Below are 14,718 nucleotides of genomic sequence, written 5' to 3'. Positions count from 1 at the left end.
ACTACCAGGAAACGGAGCAGTAACTTTTTTCGTTCTACTTTGCGACCAAGCCAGTTTTTTCATTCCTAAACTCATCCACATTTCAGGTTCTAACGGTCTTAGCCCTCGAAGATGTTTGTAAGCACAGTGATATGGGCCAGTGCGAACAGAAAACAAAGCATCACTATCGAATGCATCATGCCATTTCGATACATAACTCGCACAGTATCTTAAAACCATGACGAAGATGAATCAGTGGATGACGCTCGGGATGATCTATTCTTGTTGTGCAATGAATCTTTTGGAGGTGGTGGAATTGTGGCATTTTTTTGCTTTGAGTGTGATGTAACGTTCAATGGTGGCGTATCAGAGGATGTGTCATGTAATGTCCTAGGAGGTGTATTTTGGCGGTTATGTGAAGGAGAGACGGGTGTCATGTGCACGTCCTGGGTTTCAGATAATGGTATTGGGTCTCTCAGAGACATCATATCAGTCTTTTGACAGACATCTCGAATATTTGCTGCGGTGGTAACATTCTGATATACCTCGTCTCCACTTGCCAACACGGCATCTTCGTTGTAATCGTCTAGTTCGGTTGACAACGGTTTACTCAGAGACATCTGCAGGTTCAATTTGGCACTACAATTACTTATTGTGAAAACATGTCATATTGAATGAACATTGACCTATTCACATATACACGTCTTTAAATCATGAGATCGTTAATTAATCAAGTGAAAAACAAGCATTAGAATGTTTTATGTGTCAGGACGATGTGTGTACTCACTGTTTTTTTTTGTGTTTTTTCTTGTGGCTTTTTTCAATACAAGGCAATTGAGAATAAATGTCTTCTTCTTGCTGTACATTGGACATTGTCTTGGGTTTCGGACTACACCTAGGTTTACTGACACTTTGTTTCATTTTTTTGGGGGGTGGTGGACTTGGTTCATCATCCGAACTGGAGTCCGATTCTGCTGCTAACATCCTTTTTGCCTTATGTGTTGATTTGGGTTTTGCTTTAACTGATGTATCTGGCCTACCCTTAGTAGGAGTAACAGGTTGTTGTTCGGCCTGTGCCCTTAAGAGACGGGATTTTTTCTTTAGGTCAGAATATGTGGGTGTGTTGGATTGAGGAGGACTCTGTGCCTGTACTGATTGGGTTTCTTCAGGACGTTCACCTAGCTCTTCTAAGAGCTGTCGAGAAGAGGTTTGTTTCTTCCTTCCTTTTGAAAAGAGACCCCCACCACTTGCAGAAACGGTTTTTTGCACCCACCAATTGTTTAAGGATGTTAACGTCGGGTTTTGTTTGAACTCGTGATTTAATGGTAGATCGCATTTTTGCGCATATTCATTAGGATTTCTTACCAACATCCGCATGTGGCGGTAATGGTTGCCAATCAAGTACATTATGTGACCCATCATTTCAATACCGTCAAAGACGTCGTCTTTTGACAGTTCCTCGCTCTCTTCATCGTCATCGTCTGTGATGACGTAAGTCAGGAGATCATGCAACATTGTTTCTGTTGTCTGGTTTCCTGACTTAGTATTGAAATTGCTGATTAAGTCATTGAACTTTCGTAATTCTGGCATCACTACATCGGGGGGCAAGTTAATAAACAGATGTTCTAATTGTTGAAGATTGCTCGAAACCGTTTCAGCCATTTCGCTCAACGCAACTTGGGGTCGTTTAAGATATTCGCAGTTGCGTACGTTAATATTTTGTAGGCAGTGATCTTCTGAAGTATACTCTTCCTTAATTTCCCCGTAGGGCCTCAAGAAAAACCTTGGGAAGTGATTAAAAAAAGCAACACCCTGTTCGCCGCCTCTAGAGCCATACTTACTTGGTGAAGCCATCTGAAAAAGGAAATTAACTTCGTGACTGTTCTACGGGACTGTATTGTCGTGGATGCGTTGGCGTCAAGAAATATAAATCTTTAAGATATTTGATTCGTGATATTGCTACATAAGCACTGCCTTCAGGAATGTTATCACAATCTAACCATAACACAATTTTCTTTAGGTTTTGTCCTTGAATTTTGCAAATAGTAGAGGCGTACGCAGGGACAATAGGATATTTGATAACCATAGTGTCTTCTACTTGAGTAGTGACCGGATAGATTGCAGCTATTCGTCCCGTAGACAATTTCAAAAAAACAGATGCTCCTTGTATTGTAATTACTGTGGCATGTCTTCCATTTACAATTCCTAGCTCTTTATCTCTGTTTTGAGTTATAATTACTTTCATGTCCTTGTACAATGGCTGTGGGTTGTCGCTATTATCAAATTGGATATGACCGAAATAGGGTTTGTCTTGAAATAAATTGTTAGCTGCATTTCTTGAAACAGTTAGCATCATTGCATCTGGCATTTCAGTAAGGACTTTGAAAATGTCATTATCAGTAGGCTCATTGAAATAAAGAATGCGTTGACCGTGAATTGCCTTTAATACTCTACTAGAAGGTCTATAATGACGAATGTTGTCTAGCAGTTCTTGAAATTGTGGATCTTGACATCTGTGTTGTGTGAAAAACTGAACAACTGTGCTGTTCTTGTCTAGTTCTTTGTTGTGTAACACATTAGGTACTGTTCGTGATTTTCCACTTACAGTGTCAAAAGGTTGTTGTTGTGGATCTCCGCATAGAAGTAACACAGGCCTTACATGCAATTGTCTAAAGGTATCCGAGATATGTGCAAAGACATTTTCAGGGACCATAGAAAGCTCGTCAACAACAACTAAGTCATAATTAGCTATCTCCCAATTTACAGTAGGTCTTTCTTCTTTGTCAACAGGATATCTGAAACTGCTGTGAATTGTGTTAGCTGTAAATTGAGTATGGCTAATGGATGCAGCGTAGTTGCTAGCTAACATTCCAGTTGGCGTAACACAAAGCACACTGTAGTCTAATTCTAATACACGTTTTATTATATGTAAAAGAGCAAACGATTTTCCTGTTCCAGGTTTTCCTTTTATCAAAATGAATAGACGCCAATCCAAGTTCGTTATGGGAATTTGAGGAGCAATTGCTTGAGGATTGTCTGAACCGTCCTCATCGCAGTGCATGTCTGAAGTCTCACTGTCGGCATCAGACGTTTGTTCATCTCTCGTTAAAGGTTCATTAACGTCATCGTAAAATTGTTCTCTTTTTGCTAGAGCAGATTCAACTATGGCAGTAGTTCGTATCTGTTCCGGAGTTAATTGTTCAGTTTCAGAAGTTGATACTGGTTCAGTGATGTTTTCGACACCACGTAGGACTCTGCGTTTCCATAGGTGTACAAAGTCATGTTTACTTCTAGTGAAACTTATCAAAGTTTCTATGTAATCTCGTTTATAACCTGCTATAGAGAAATGTTCTCTGATAGCGTTTTCGTCTTGCCAGACTTCGGATCTGAAATCCATGGCAACAGCGAAATGTCGAATTTGTTCTGGAATGGTGTCATTGTTAGGATGCAGTAATTCCTCTACCTTTCTGTGTGGGTAATTCATAACAATGTCTTGAAAATAGTAAACGTCTTTGAAAGGGCTACTTGTTTTGACGCCTACTAGCGTGTTATTGCATTCTTTGTATCGTTTTCCTTTGTCGTCATGTAGCCGTAGCCATTGCAAGTAAGTCAAATGGTCTTCTGTGTTGGGTCTTTTGCAATATAATTCATGCGTTTTTGGGAAAGTACTACCAGGAAACGGAGCAGTAACTTTTTTCGTTCTACTTTGCGACCAAGCCAGTTTTTTCATTCCTAAACTCATCCACATTTCAGGTTCTAACGGTCTTAGCCCTCGAAGATGTTTGTAAGCACAGTGATATGGGCCAGTGCGAACAGAAAACAAAGCATCACTATCGAATGCATCATGCCATTTCGATACATAACTCGCACAGTATCTTAAAACCATGACGAAGATGAATCAGTGGATGACGCTCGGGATGATCTATTCTTGTTGTGCAATGAATCTTTTGGAGGTGGTGGAATTGTGGCATTTTTTTGCTTTGAGTGTGATGTAACGTTCAATGGTGGCGTATCAGAGGATGTGTCATGTAATGTCCTAGGAGGTGTATTTTGGCGGTTATGTGAAGGAGAGACGGGTGTCATGTGCACGTCCTGGGTTTCAGATAATGGTATTGGGTCTCTCAGAGACATCATATCAGTCTTTTGACAGACATCTCGAATATTTGCTGCGGTGGTAACATTCTGATATACCTCGTCTCCACTTGCCAACACGGCATCTTCGTTGTAATCGTCTAGTTCGGTTGACAACGGTTTACTCAGAGACATCTGCAGGTTCAATTTGACACTACAATTACTTATTGTGAAAACATGTCATATTGAATGAACATTGACCTATTCACATATACACGTCTTTAAATCATGAGATCGTTAATTAATCAAGTGAAAAACAAGCATTAGAATGTTTTATGTGTCAGGACGATGTGTGTACTCACTGTTTTTTTTTGTGTTTTTTCTTGTGGCTTTTTTCAATACAAGGCAATTGAGAATAAATGTCTTCTTCTTGCTGTACATTGGACATTGTCTTGGGTTTCGGACTACACCTAGGTTTACTGACACTTTGTTTCATTTTTTTGGGGGTGGTGGACTTGGTTCATCATCCGAACTGGAGTCCGATTCTGCTGCTAACATCCTTTTTGCCTTATGTGTTGATTTGGGTTTTGCTTTAACTGATGTATCTGGCCTACCCTTAGTAGGAGTAACAGGTTGTTGTTCGGCCTGTGCCCTTAAGAGACGGGATTTTTTCTTTAGGTCAGAATATGTGGGTGTGTTGGATTGAGGAGGACTCTGTGCCTGTACTGATTGGGTTTCTTCAGGACGTTCACCTAGCTCTTCTAAGAGCTGTCGAGAAGAGGTTTGTTTCTTCCTTCCTTTTGAAAAGAGACCCCCACCACTTGCAGAAACGGTTTTTTGCACCCACCAATTGTTTAAGGATGTTAACGTCGGGTTTTGTTTGAACTCGTGATTTAATGGTAGATCGCATTTTTGCGCATATTCATTAGGATTTCTTACCAACATCCGCATGTGGCGGTAATGGTTGCCAATCAAGTACATTATGTGACCCATCATTTCAATACCGTCAAAGACGTCGTCTTTTGACAGTTCTTCGCTCTCTTCATCGTCATCGTCTGTGATGACGTAAGTCAGGAGATCATGCAACATTGTTTCTGTTGTCTGGTTTCCTGACTTAGTATTGAAATTGCTGATTAAGTCATTGAACTTTCGTAATTCTGGCATCACTACATCGGGGGGCAAGTTAATAAACAGATGTTCTAATTGTTGAAGATTGCTCGAAACCGTTTCAGCCATTTCGCTTAACGCAACTTGGGGTCGTTTAAGATATTCGCAGTTGCGTACGTTAATATTTTGTAGGCAGTGATCTTCTGAAGTATACTCTTCCTTAATTTCCCCGTAGGGCCTCAAGAAAAACCTTGGGAAGTGATTAAAAAAAGCAACACCCTGTTCGCCGCCTCTAGAGCCATACTTACTTGGTGAAGCCATCTGAAAAAGGAAATTAACTTCGTGACTGTTCTACGGGACTGTATTGTCGTGGATGCGTTGGCGTCAAGAAATATAAATCTTTAAGATATTTGATTCGTGATATTGCTACATAAGCACTGCCTTCAGGAATGTTATCACAATCTAACCATAACACAATTTTCTTTAGGTTTTGTCCTTGAATTTTGCAAATAGTAGAGGCGTACGCAGGGACAATAGGATATTTGATAACCATAGTGTCTTCTACTTGAGTAGTGACCGGATAGATTGCAGCTATTCGTCCCGTAGACAATTTCAAAAAAACAGATGCTCCTTGTATTGTAATTACTGTGGCATGTCTTCCATTTACAATTCCTAGCTCTTTATCTCTGTTTTGAGTTATAATTACTTTCATGTCCTTGTACAATAGCTGTGGGTTGTCGCTATTATCAAATTGGATATGACCGAAATAGGGTTTGTCTTGAAATAAATTGTTAGCTGCATTTCTTGAAACAGTTAGCATCATTGCATCTGGCATTTCAGTAAGGACTTTGAAAATGTCATTATCAGTAGGCTCATTGAAATAAAGAATGCGTTGACCGTGAATTGCCTTTAATACTCTACTAGAAGGTCTATAATGACGAATGTTGTCTAGCAGTTCTTGAAATTGTGGATCTTGACATCTGTGTTGTGTGAAAAACTGAACAACTGTGCTGTTCTTGTCTAGTTCTTTGTTGTGTAACACATTAGGTACTGTTCGTGATTTTCCACTTACAGTGTCAAAAGGTTGTTGTTGTGGATCTCCGCATAGAAGTAACACAGGCCTTACATGCAATTGTCTAAAGGTATCCGAGATATGTGCAAAGACATTTTCAGGGACCATAGAAAGCTCGTCAACAACAACTAAGTCATAATTAGCTATCTCCCAATTTACAGTAGGTCTTTCTTCTTTGTCAACAGGATATCTGAAACTGCTGTGAATTGTGTTAGCTGTAAATTGAGTATGGCTAATGGATGCAGCGTAGTTGCTAGCTAACATTCCAGTTGGCGTAACACAAAGCACACTGTAGTCTAATTCTAATACACGTTTTATTATATGTAAAAGAGCAAACGATTTTCCTGTTCCAGGTTTTCCTTTTATCAAAATGAATAGACGCCAATCCAAGTTCGTTATGGGAATTTGAGGAGCAATTGCTTGAGGATTGTCTGAACCGTCCTCATCGCAGTGCATGTCTGAAGTCTCACTGTCGGCATCAGACGTTTGTTCATCTCTCGTTATCGTAAAATTGTTCTCTTTTTGCTAGAGCAGATTCAACTATGGCAGTAGTTCGTATCTGTTCCGGAGTTAATTGTTCAGTTTCAGAAGTTGATACTGGTTCAGTGATGTTTTCGACACCACGTAGGACTCTGCGTTTCCATAGGTGTACAAAGTCATGTTTACTTCTAGTGAAACTTATCAAAGTTTCTATGTAATCTCGTTTATAACCTGCTATAGAGAAATGTTCTCTGATAGCGTTTTCGTCTTGCCAGACTTCGGATCTGAAATCCATGGCAACAGCGAAATGTCGAATTTGTTCTGGAATGGTGTCATTGTTAGGATGCAGTAATTCCTCTACCTTTCTGTGTGGGTAATTCATAACAATGTCTTGAAAATAGTAAACGTCTTTGAAAGGGCTACTTGTTTTGACGCCTACTAGCGTGTTATTGCATTCTTTGTATCGTTTTCCTTTGTCGTCATGTAGCCGCAGCCATTGCAAGTAAGTCAAATGGTCTTCTGTGTTGGGTCTTTTGCAATATAATTCATGCGTTTTTGGGAAAGTACTACCAGGAAACGGAGCAGTAACTTTTTTCGTTCTACTTTGCGACCAAGCCAGTTTTTTCATTCCTAAACTCATCCACATTTCAGGTTCTAACGGTCTTAGCCCTCGAAGATGTTTGTAAGCACAGTGATATGGGCCAGTGCGAACAGAAAACAAAGCATCACTATCGAATGCATCATGCCATTTCGATACATAACTCGCACAGTATCTTAAAACCATGACGAAGATGAATCAGTGGATGACGCTCGGGATGATCTATTCTTGTTGTGCAATGAATCTTTTGGAGGTGGTGGAATTGTGGCATTTTTTTGCTTTGAGTGTGATGTAACGTTCAATGGTGGCGTATCAGAGGATGTGTCATGTAATGTCCTAGGAGGTGTATTTTGGCGGTTATGTGAAGGAGAGACAGGTGTCATGTGGACGTCCTGGGTTTCAGATAATGGTATTGGGTCTCTCAGAGACATCATATCAGTCTTTTGACAGACATCTCGAATATTTGCTGCGGTGGTAACATTCTGATATACCTCGTCTCCACTTGCCAACACGGCATCTTCGTTGTAATCGTCTAGTTCGGTTGACAACGGTTTACTCAGAGACATCTGCAGGTTCAATTTGGCACTACAATTACTTATTGTGAAAACATGTCATATTGAATGAACATTGACCTATTCACATATACACGTCTTTAAATCATGAGATCGTTAATTAATCAAGTGAAAAACAAGCATTAGAATGTTTTATGTGTCAGGACGATGTGTGTACTCACTGTTTTTTTTTGTGTTTTTTCTTGTGGCTTTTTTCAATACAAGGCAATTGAGAATAAATGTCTTCTTCTTGCTGTACATTGGACATTGTCTTGGGTTTCGGACTACACCTAGGTTTACTGACACTTTGTTTCATTTTTTTGGGGGGTGGTGGACTTGGTTCATCATCCGAACTGGAGTCCGATTCTGCTGCTAACATCCTTTTTGCCTTATGTGTTGATTTGGGTTTTGCTTTAACTGATGTATCTGGCCTACCCTTAGTAGGAGTAACAGGTTGTTGTTCGGCCTGTGCCCTTAAGAGACGGGATTTTTTCTTTAGGTCAGAATATGTGGGTGTGTTGGATTGAGGAGGACTCTGTGCCTGTACTGATTGGGTTTCTTCAGGACGTTCACCTAGCTCTTCTAAGAGCTGTCGAGAAGAGGTTTGTTTCTTCCTTCCTTTTGAAAAGAGACCCCCACCACTTGCAGAAACGGTTTTTTGCACCCACCAATTGTTTAAGGATGTTAACGTCGGGTTTTGTTTGAACTCGTGATTTAATGGTAGATCGCATTTTTGCGCATATTCATTAGGATTTCTTACCAACATCCGCATGTGGCGGTAATGGTTGCCAATCAAGTACATTATGTGACCCATCATTTCAATACCGTCAAAGACGTCGTCTTTTGACAGTTCTTCGCTCTCTTCATCGTCATCGTCTGTGATGACGTAAGTCAGGAGATCATGCAACATTGTTTCTGTTGTCTGGTTTCCTGACTTAGTATTGAAATTGCTGATTAAGTCATTGAACTTTCGTAATTCTGGCATCACTACATCGGGGGGCAAGTTAATAAACAGATGTTCTAATTGTTGAAGATTGCTCGAAACCGTTTCAGCCATTTCGCTCAACGCAACTTGGGGTCGTTTAAGATATTCGCAGTTGCGTACGTTAATATTTTGTAGGCAGTGATCTTCTGAAGTATACTCTTCCTTAATTTCCCCGTAGGGCCTCAAGAAAAACCTTGGGAAGTGATTAAAAAAAGCAACACCCTGTTCGCCGCCTCTAGAGCCATACTTACTTGGTGAAGCCATCTGAAAAAGGAAATTAACTTCGTGACTGTTCTACGGGACTGTATTGTCGTGGATGCGTTGGCGTCAAGAAATATAAATCTTTAAGATATTTGATTCGTGATATTGCTACATAAGCACTGCCTTCAGGAATGTTATCACAATCTAACCATAACACAATTTTCTTTAGGTTTTGTCCTTGAATTTTGCAAATAGTAGAGGCGTACGCAGGGACAATAGGATATTTGATAACCATAGTGTCTTCTACTTGAGTAGTGACCGGATAGATTGCAGCTATTCGTCCCGTAGACAATTTCAAAAAAACAGATGCTCCTTGTATTGTAATTACTGTGGCATGTCTTCCATTTACAATTCCTAGCTCTTTATCTCTGTTTTGAGTTATAATTACTTTCATGTCCTTGTACAATGGCTGTGGGTTGTCGCTATTATCAAATTGGATATGACCGAAATACGGTTTGTCTTGAAATAAATTGTTAGCTGCTATTCTGTTTACTCTGTTAGCTGCATTTCTTGAAACAGTTAGCATCATTGCATCTGGCATTTCAGTAAGGACTTTGAAAATGTCATTATCAGTAGGCTCATTGAAATAAAGAATGCGTTGACCGTGAATTGCCTTTAATACTCTACTAGAAGTTCTATAATGACGAATGTTGTCTAGCAGTTCTTGAAATTGTGGATCTTGACATCTGTGTTGTGTGAAAAACTGAACAACTGTGCTGTTCTTGTCTAGTTCTTTGTTGTGTAACACATTAGGTACTGTTCGTGATTTTCCACTTACAGTGTCAAAAGGTTGTTGTTGTGGATCTCCGCATAGAAGTAACACAGGCCTTACATGCAATTGTCTAAAGGTATCCGAGATATGTGCAAAGACATTTTCAGGGACCATAGAAAGCTCGTCAACAACAACTAAGTCATAATTAGCTATCTCCCAATTTACAGTAGGTCTTTCTTCTTTGTCAACAGGATATCTGAAACTGCTGTGAATTGTGTTAGCTGTAAATTGAGTATGGCTAATGGATGCAGCGTAGTTGCTAGCTAACATTCCAGTTGGCGTAACACAAAGCACACTGTAGTCTAATTCTAATACACGTTTTATTATATGTAAAAGAGCAAACGATTTTCCTGTTCCAGGTTTTCCTTTTATCAAAATGAATAGACGCCAATCCAAGTTCGTTATGGGAATTTGAGGAGCAATTGCTTGAGGATTGTCTGAACCGTCCTCATTGCAGTGCATGTCTGAAGTCTCACTGTCGGCATCAGACGTTTGTTCATGTCTCGTTAAAGGTTCATTAACGTCATCGTAAAATTGTTCTCTTTTTGCTAGAGCAGATTCAACTATGGCAGTAGTTCGTATCTGTTCCGGAGTTAATTGTTCAGTTTCAGAAGTTGATACTGGTTCAGTGATGTTTTCGACACCACGTAGGACTCTGCGTTTCCATAGGTGTACAAAGTCATGTTTACTTCTAGTGAAACTTATCAAAGTTTCTATGTAATCTCGTTTATAACCTGCTATAGAGAAATGTTCTCTGATAGCGTTTTCGTCTTGCCAGACTTCGGATCTGAAATCCATGGCAACAGCGAAATGTCGAATTTGTTCTGGAATGGTGTCATTGTTAGGATGCAGTAATTCCTCTACCTTTCTGTGTGGGTAATTCATAACAATGTCTTGAAAATAGTAAACGTCTTTGAAAGGGCTACTTGTTTTGACGCCTACTAGCGTGTTATTGCATTCTTTGTATCGTTTTCCTTTGTCGTCATGTAGCCGTAGCCATTGCAAGTAAGTCAAATGGTCTTCTGTGTTGGGTCTTTTGCAATATAATTCATGCGTTTTTGGGAAAGTACTACCAGGAAACGGAGCAGTAACTTTTTTCGTTCTACTTTGCGACCAAGCCAGTTTTTTCATTCCTAAACTCATCCACATTTCAGGTTCTAACGGTCTTAGCCCTCGAAGATGTTTGTAAGCACAGTGATATGGGCCAGTGCGAACAGAAAACAAAGCATCACTATCGAATGCATCATGCCATTTCGATACATAACTCGCACAGTATCTTAAAACCATGACGAAGATGAATCAGTGGATGACGCTCGGGATGATCTATTCTTGTTGTGCAATGAATCTTTTGGAGGTGGTGGAATTGTGGCATTTTTTTGCTTTGAGTGTGATGTAACGTTCAATGGTGGCGTATCAGAGGATGTGTCATGTAATGTCCTAGGAGGTGTATCTTGGCGGTTATGTGAAGGAGGGACAGGTGTCATGTGCACGTCCTGGGTTTCAGATAATGGTATTGGGTCTCTCAGAGACATCATATCAGTCTTTTGACAGACATCTCGAATATTTGCTGCGGTGGTAACATTCTGATATACCTCGTCTCCACTTGCCAACACGGCATCTTCGTTGTAATCGTCTAGTTCGGTTGACAACGGTTTACTCAGAGACATCTGCAGGTTCAATTTGGCACTACAATTACTTATTGTGAAAACATGTCATATTGAATGAACATTGACCTATTCACATATACACGTCTTTAAATCATGAGATCGTTAATTAATCAAGTGAAAAACAAGCATTAGAATGTTTTATGTGTCAGGACGATGTGTGTACTCACTGTTTTTTTTTGTGTTTTTTCTTGTGGCTTTTTTCAATACAAGGCAATTGAGAATAAATGTCTTCTTCTTGCTGTACATTGGACATTGTCTTGGGTTTCGGACTACACCTAGGTTTACTGACACTTTGTTTCATTTTTTTGGGGGGTGGTGGACTTGGTTCATCATCCGAACTGGAGTCCGATTCTGCTGCTAACATCCTTTTTGCCTTATGTGTTGATTTGGGTTTTGCTTTAACTGATGTATCTGGCCTACCCTTAGTAGGAGTAACAGGTTGTTGTTCGGCCTGTGCCCTTAAGAGACGGGATTTTTTCTTTAGGTCAGAATATGTGGGTGTGTTGGATTGAGGAGGACTCTGTGCCTGTACTGATTGGGTTTCTTCAGGACGTTCACCTAGCTCTTCTAAGAGCTGTCGAGAAGAGGTTTGTTTCTTCCTTCCTTTTGAAAAGAGACCCCCACCACTTGCAGAAACGGTTTTTTGCACCCACCAATTGTTTAAGGATGTTAACGTCGGGTTTTGTTTGAACTCGTGATTTAATGGTAGATCGCATTTTTGCGCATATTCATTAGGATTTCTTACCAACATCCGCATGTGGCGGTAATGGTTGCCAATCAAGTACATTATGTGACCCATCATTTCAATACCGTCAAAGACGTCGTCTTTTGACAGTTCTTCGCTCTCTTCATCGTCATCGTCTGTGATGACGTAAGTCAGGAGATCATGCAACATTGTTTCTGTTGTCTGGTTTCCTGACTTAGTATTGAAATTGCTGATTAAGTCATTGAACTTTCGTAATTCTGGCATCACTACATCGGGGGGCAAGTTAATAAACAGATGTTCTAATTGTTGAAGATTGCTCGAAACCGTTTCAGCCATTTCGCTCAACGCAACTTGGGGTCGTTTAAGATATTCGCAGTTGCGTACGTTAATATTTTGTAGGCAGTGATCTTCTGAAGTATACTCTTCCTTAATTTCCCCGTAGGGCCTCAAGAAAAACCTTGGGAAGTGATTAAAAAAAGCAACACCCTGTTCGCCGCCTCTAGAGCCATACTTACTTGGTGAAGCCATCTGAAAAAGGAAATTAACTTCGTGACTGTTCTACGGGACTGTATTGTCGTGGATGCGTTGGCGTCAAGAAATATAAATCTTTAAGATATTTGATTCGTGATATTGCTACATAAGCACTGCCTTCAGGAATGTTATCACAATCTAACCATAACACAATTTTCTTTAGGTTTTGTCCTTGAATTTTGCAAATAGTAGAGGCGTACGCAGGGACAATAGGATATTTGATAACCATAGTGTCTTCTACTTGAGTAGTGACCGGATAGATTGCAGCTATTCGTCCCGTAGACAATTTCAAAAAAACAGATGCTCCTTGTATTGTAATTACTGTGGCATGTCTTCCATTTACAATTCCTAGCTCTTTATCTCTGTTTTGAGTTATAATTACTTTCATGTCCTTGTACAATGGCTGTGGGTTGTCGCTATTATCAAATTGGATATGACCGAAATACGGTTTGTCTTGAAATAAATTGTTAGCTGCTATTCTGTTTACTCTGTTAGCTGCATTTCTTGAAACAGTTAGCATCATTGCATCTGGCATTTCAGTAAGGACTTTGAAAATGTCATTATCAGTAGGCTCATTGAAATAAAGAATGCGTTGACCGTGAATTGCCTTTAATACTCTACTAGAAGGTCTATAATGACGAATGTTGTCTAGCAGTTCTTGAAATTGTGGATCTTGACATCTGTGTTGTGTGAAAAACTGAACAACTGTGCTGTTCTTGTCTAGTTCTTTGTTGTGTAACACATTAGGTACTGTTCGTGATTTTCCACTTACAGTGTCAAAAGGTTGTTGTTGTGGATCTCCGCATAGAAGTAACACAGGCCTTACATGCAATTGTCTAAAGGTATCCGAGATATGTGCAAAGACATTTTCAGGGACCATAGAAAGCTCGTCAACAACAACTAAGTCATAATTAGCTATCTCCCAATTTACAGTAGGTCTTTCTTCTTTGTCAACAGGATATCTGAAACTGCTGTGAATTGTGTTAGCTGTAAATTGAGTATGGCTAATGGATGCAGCGTAGTTGCTAGCTAACATTCCAGTTGGCGTAACACAAAGCACACTGTAGTCTAATTCTAATACACGTTTTATTATATGTAAAAGAGCAAACGATTTTCCTGTTCCAGGTTTTCCTTTTATCAAAATGAATAGACGCCAATCCAAGTTCGTTATGGGAATTTGAGGAGCAATTGCTTGAGGATTGTCTGAACCGTCCTCATCGCAGTGCATGTCTGAAGTCTCACTGTCGGCATCAGACGTTTGTTCATCTCTCGTTAAAGGTTCATTAACGTCATCGTAAAATTGTTCTCTTTTTGCTAGAGCAGATTCAACTATGGCAGTAGTTCGTATCTGTTCCGGAGTTAATTGTTCAGTTTCAGAAGTTGATACTGGTTCAGTGATGTTTTCGACACCACGTAGGACTCTGCGTTTCCATAGGTGTACAAAGTCATGTTTACTTCTAGTGAAACTTATCAAAGTTTCTATGTAATCTCGTTTATAACCTGCTATAGAGAAATGTTCTCTGATAGCGTTTTCGTCTTGCCAGACTTCGGATCTGAAATCCATGGCAACAGCGAAATGTCGAATTTGTTCTGGAATGGTGTCATTGTTAGGATGCAGTAATTCCTCTACCTTTCTGTGTGGGTAATTCATAACAATGTCTTGAAAATAGTAAACGTCTTTGAAAGGGCTACTTGTTTTGACGCCTACTAGCGTGTTATTGCATTCTTTGTATCGTTTTCCTTTGTCGTCATGTAGCCGTAGCCATTGCAAGTAAGTCAAATGGTCTTCTGTGTTGGGTCTTTTGCAATATAATTCATGCGTTTTTGGGAAAGTACTACCAGGAAACGGAGCAGTAACTTTTTTCGTTCTACTTTGCGACCAAGCCAGTTTTTTCATTCCTAAACTCATCCACATTTCAGGTTCTAACGGTCTTAGCC

At 39.8% G+C, this 14,718-nt stretch overlaps 1 protein-coding gene across 1 annotated transcript; it reads right to left on the bottom strand.

Annotated features, from left to right (window-relative positions):
* Window positions 1–5,491: 5,491 nt before the first annotated feature.
* Window positions 5,492–6,685, bottom strand: LOC137968633 (ATP-dependent DNA helicase pif1-like). The gene has a single exon (XM_068815162.1). It carries the CDS (start codon window positions 6,683–6,685, stop codon window positions 5,492–5,494), a length of 1,194 nt encoding a protein of 397 aa, XP_068671263.1.
* Window positions 6,686–14,718: the final 8,033 nt, after the last annotated feature.

This window comes from Montipora foliosa, chromosome 8, assembly GCF_036669935.1.
Source record: "Montipora foliosa isolate CH-2021 chromosome 8, ASM3666993v2, whole genome shotgun sequence".
Classification (NCBI taxonomy): Eukaryota; Metazoa; Cnidaria; class Anthozoa; order Scleractinia; family Acroporidae; genus Montipora; species Montipora foliosa.
The sequence above is the reverse complement of the archived record's forward strand: the minus strand, read 5'-3'. Positions and strand labels throughout refer to the sequence as shown.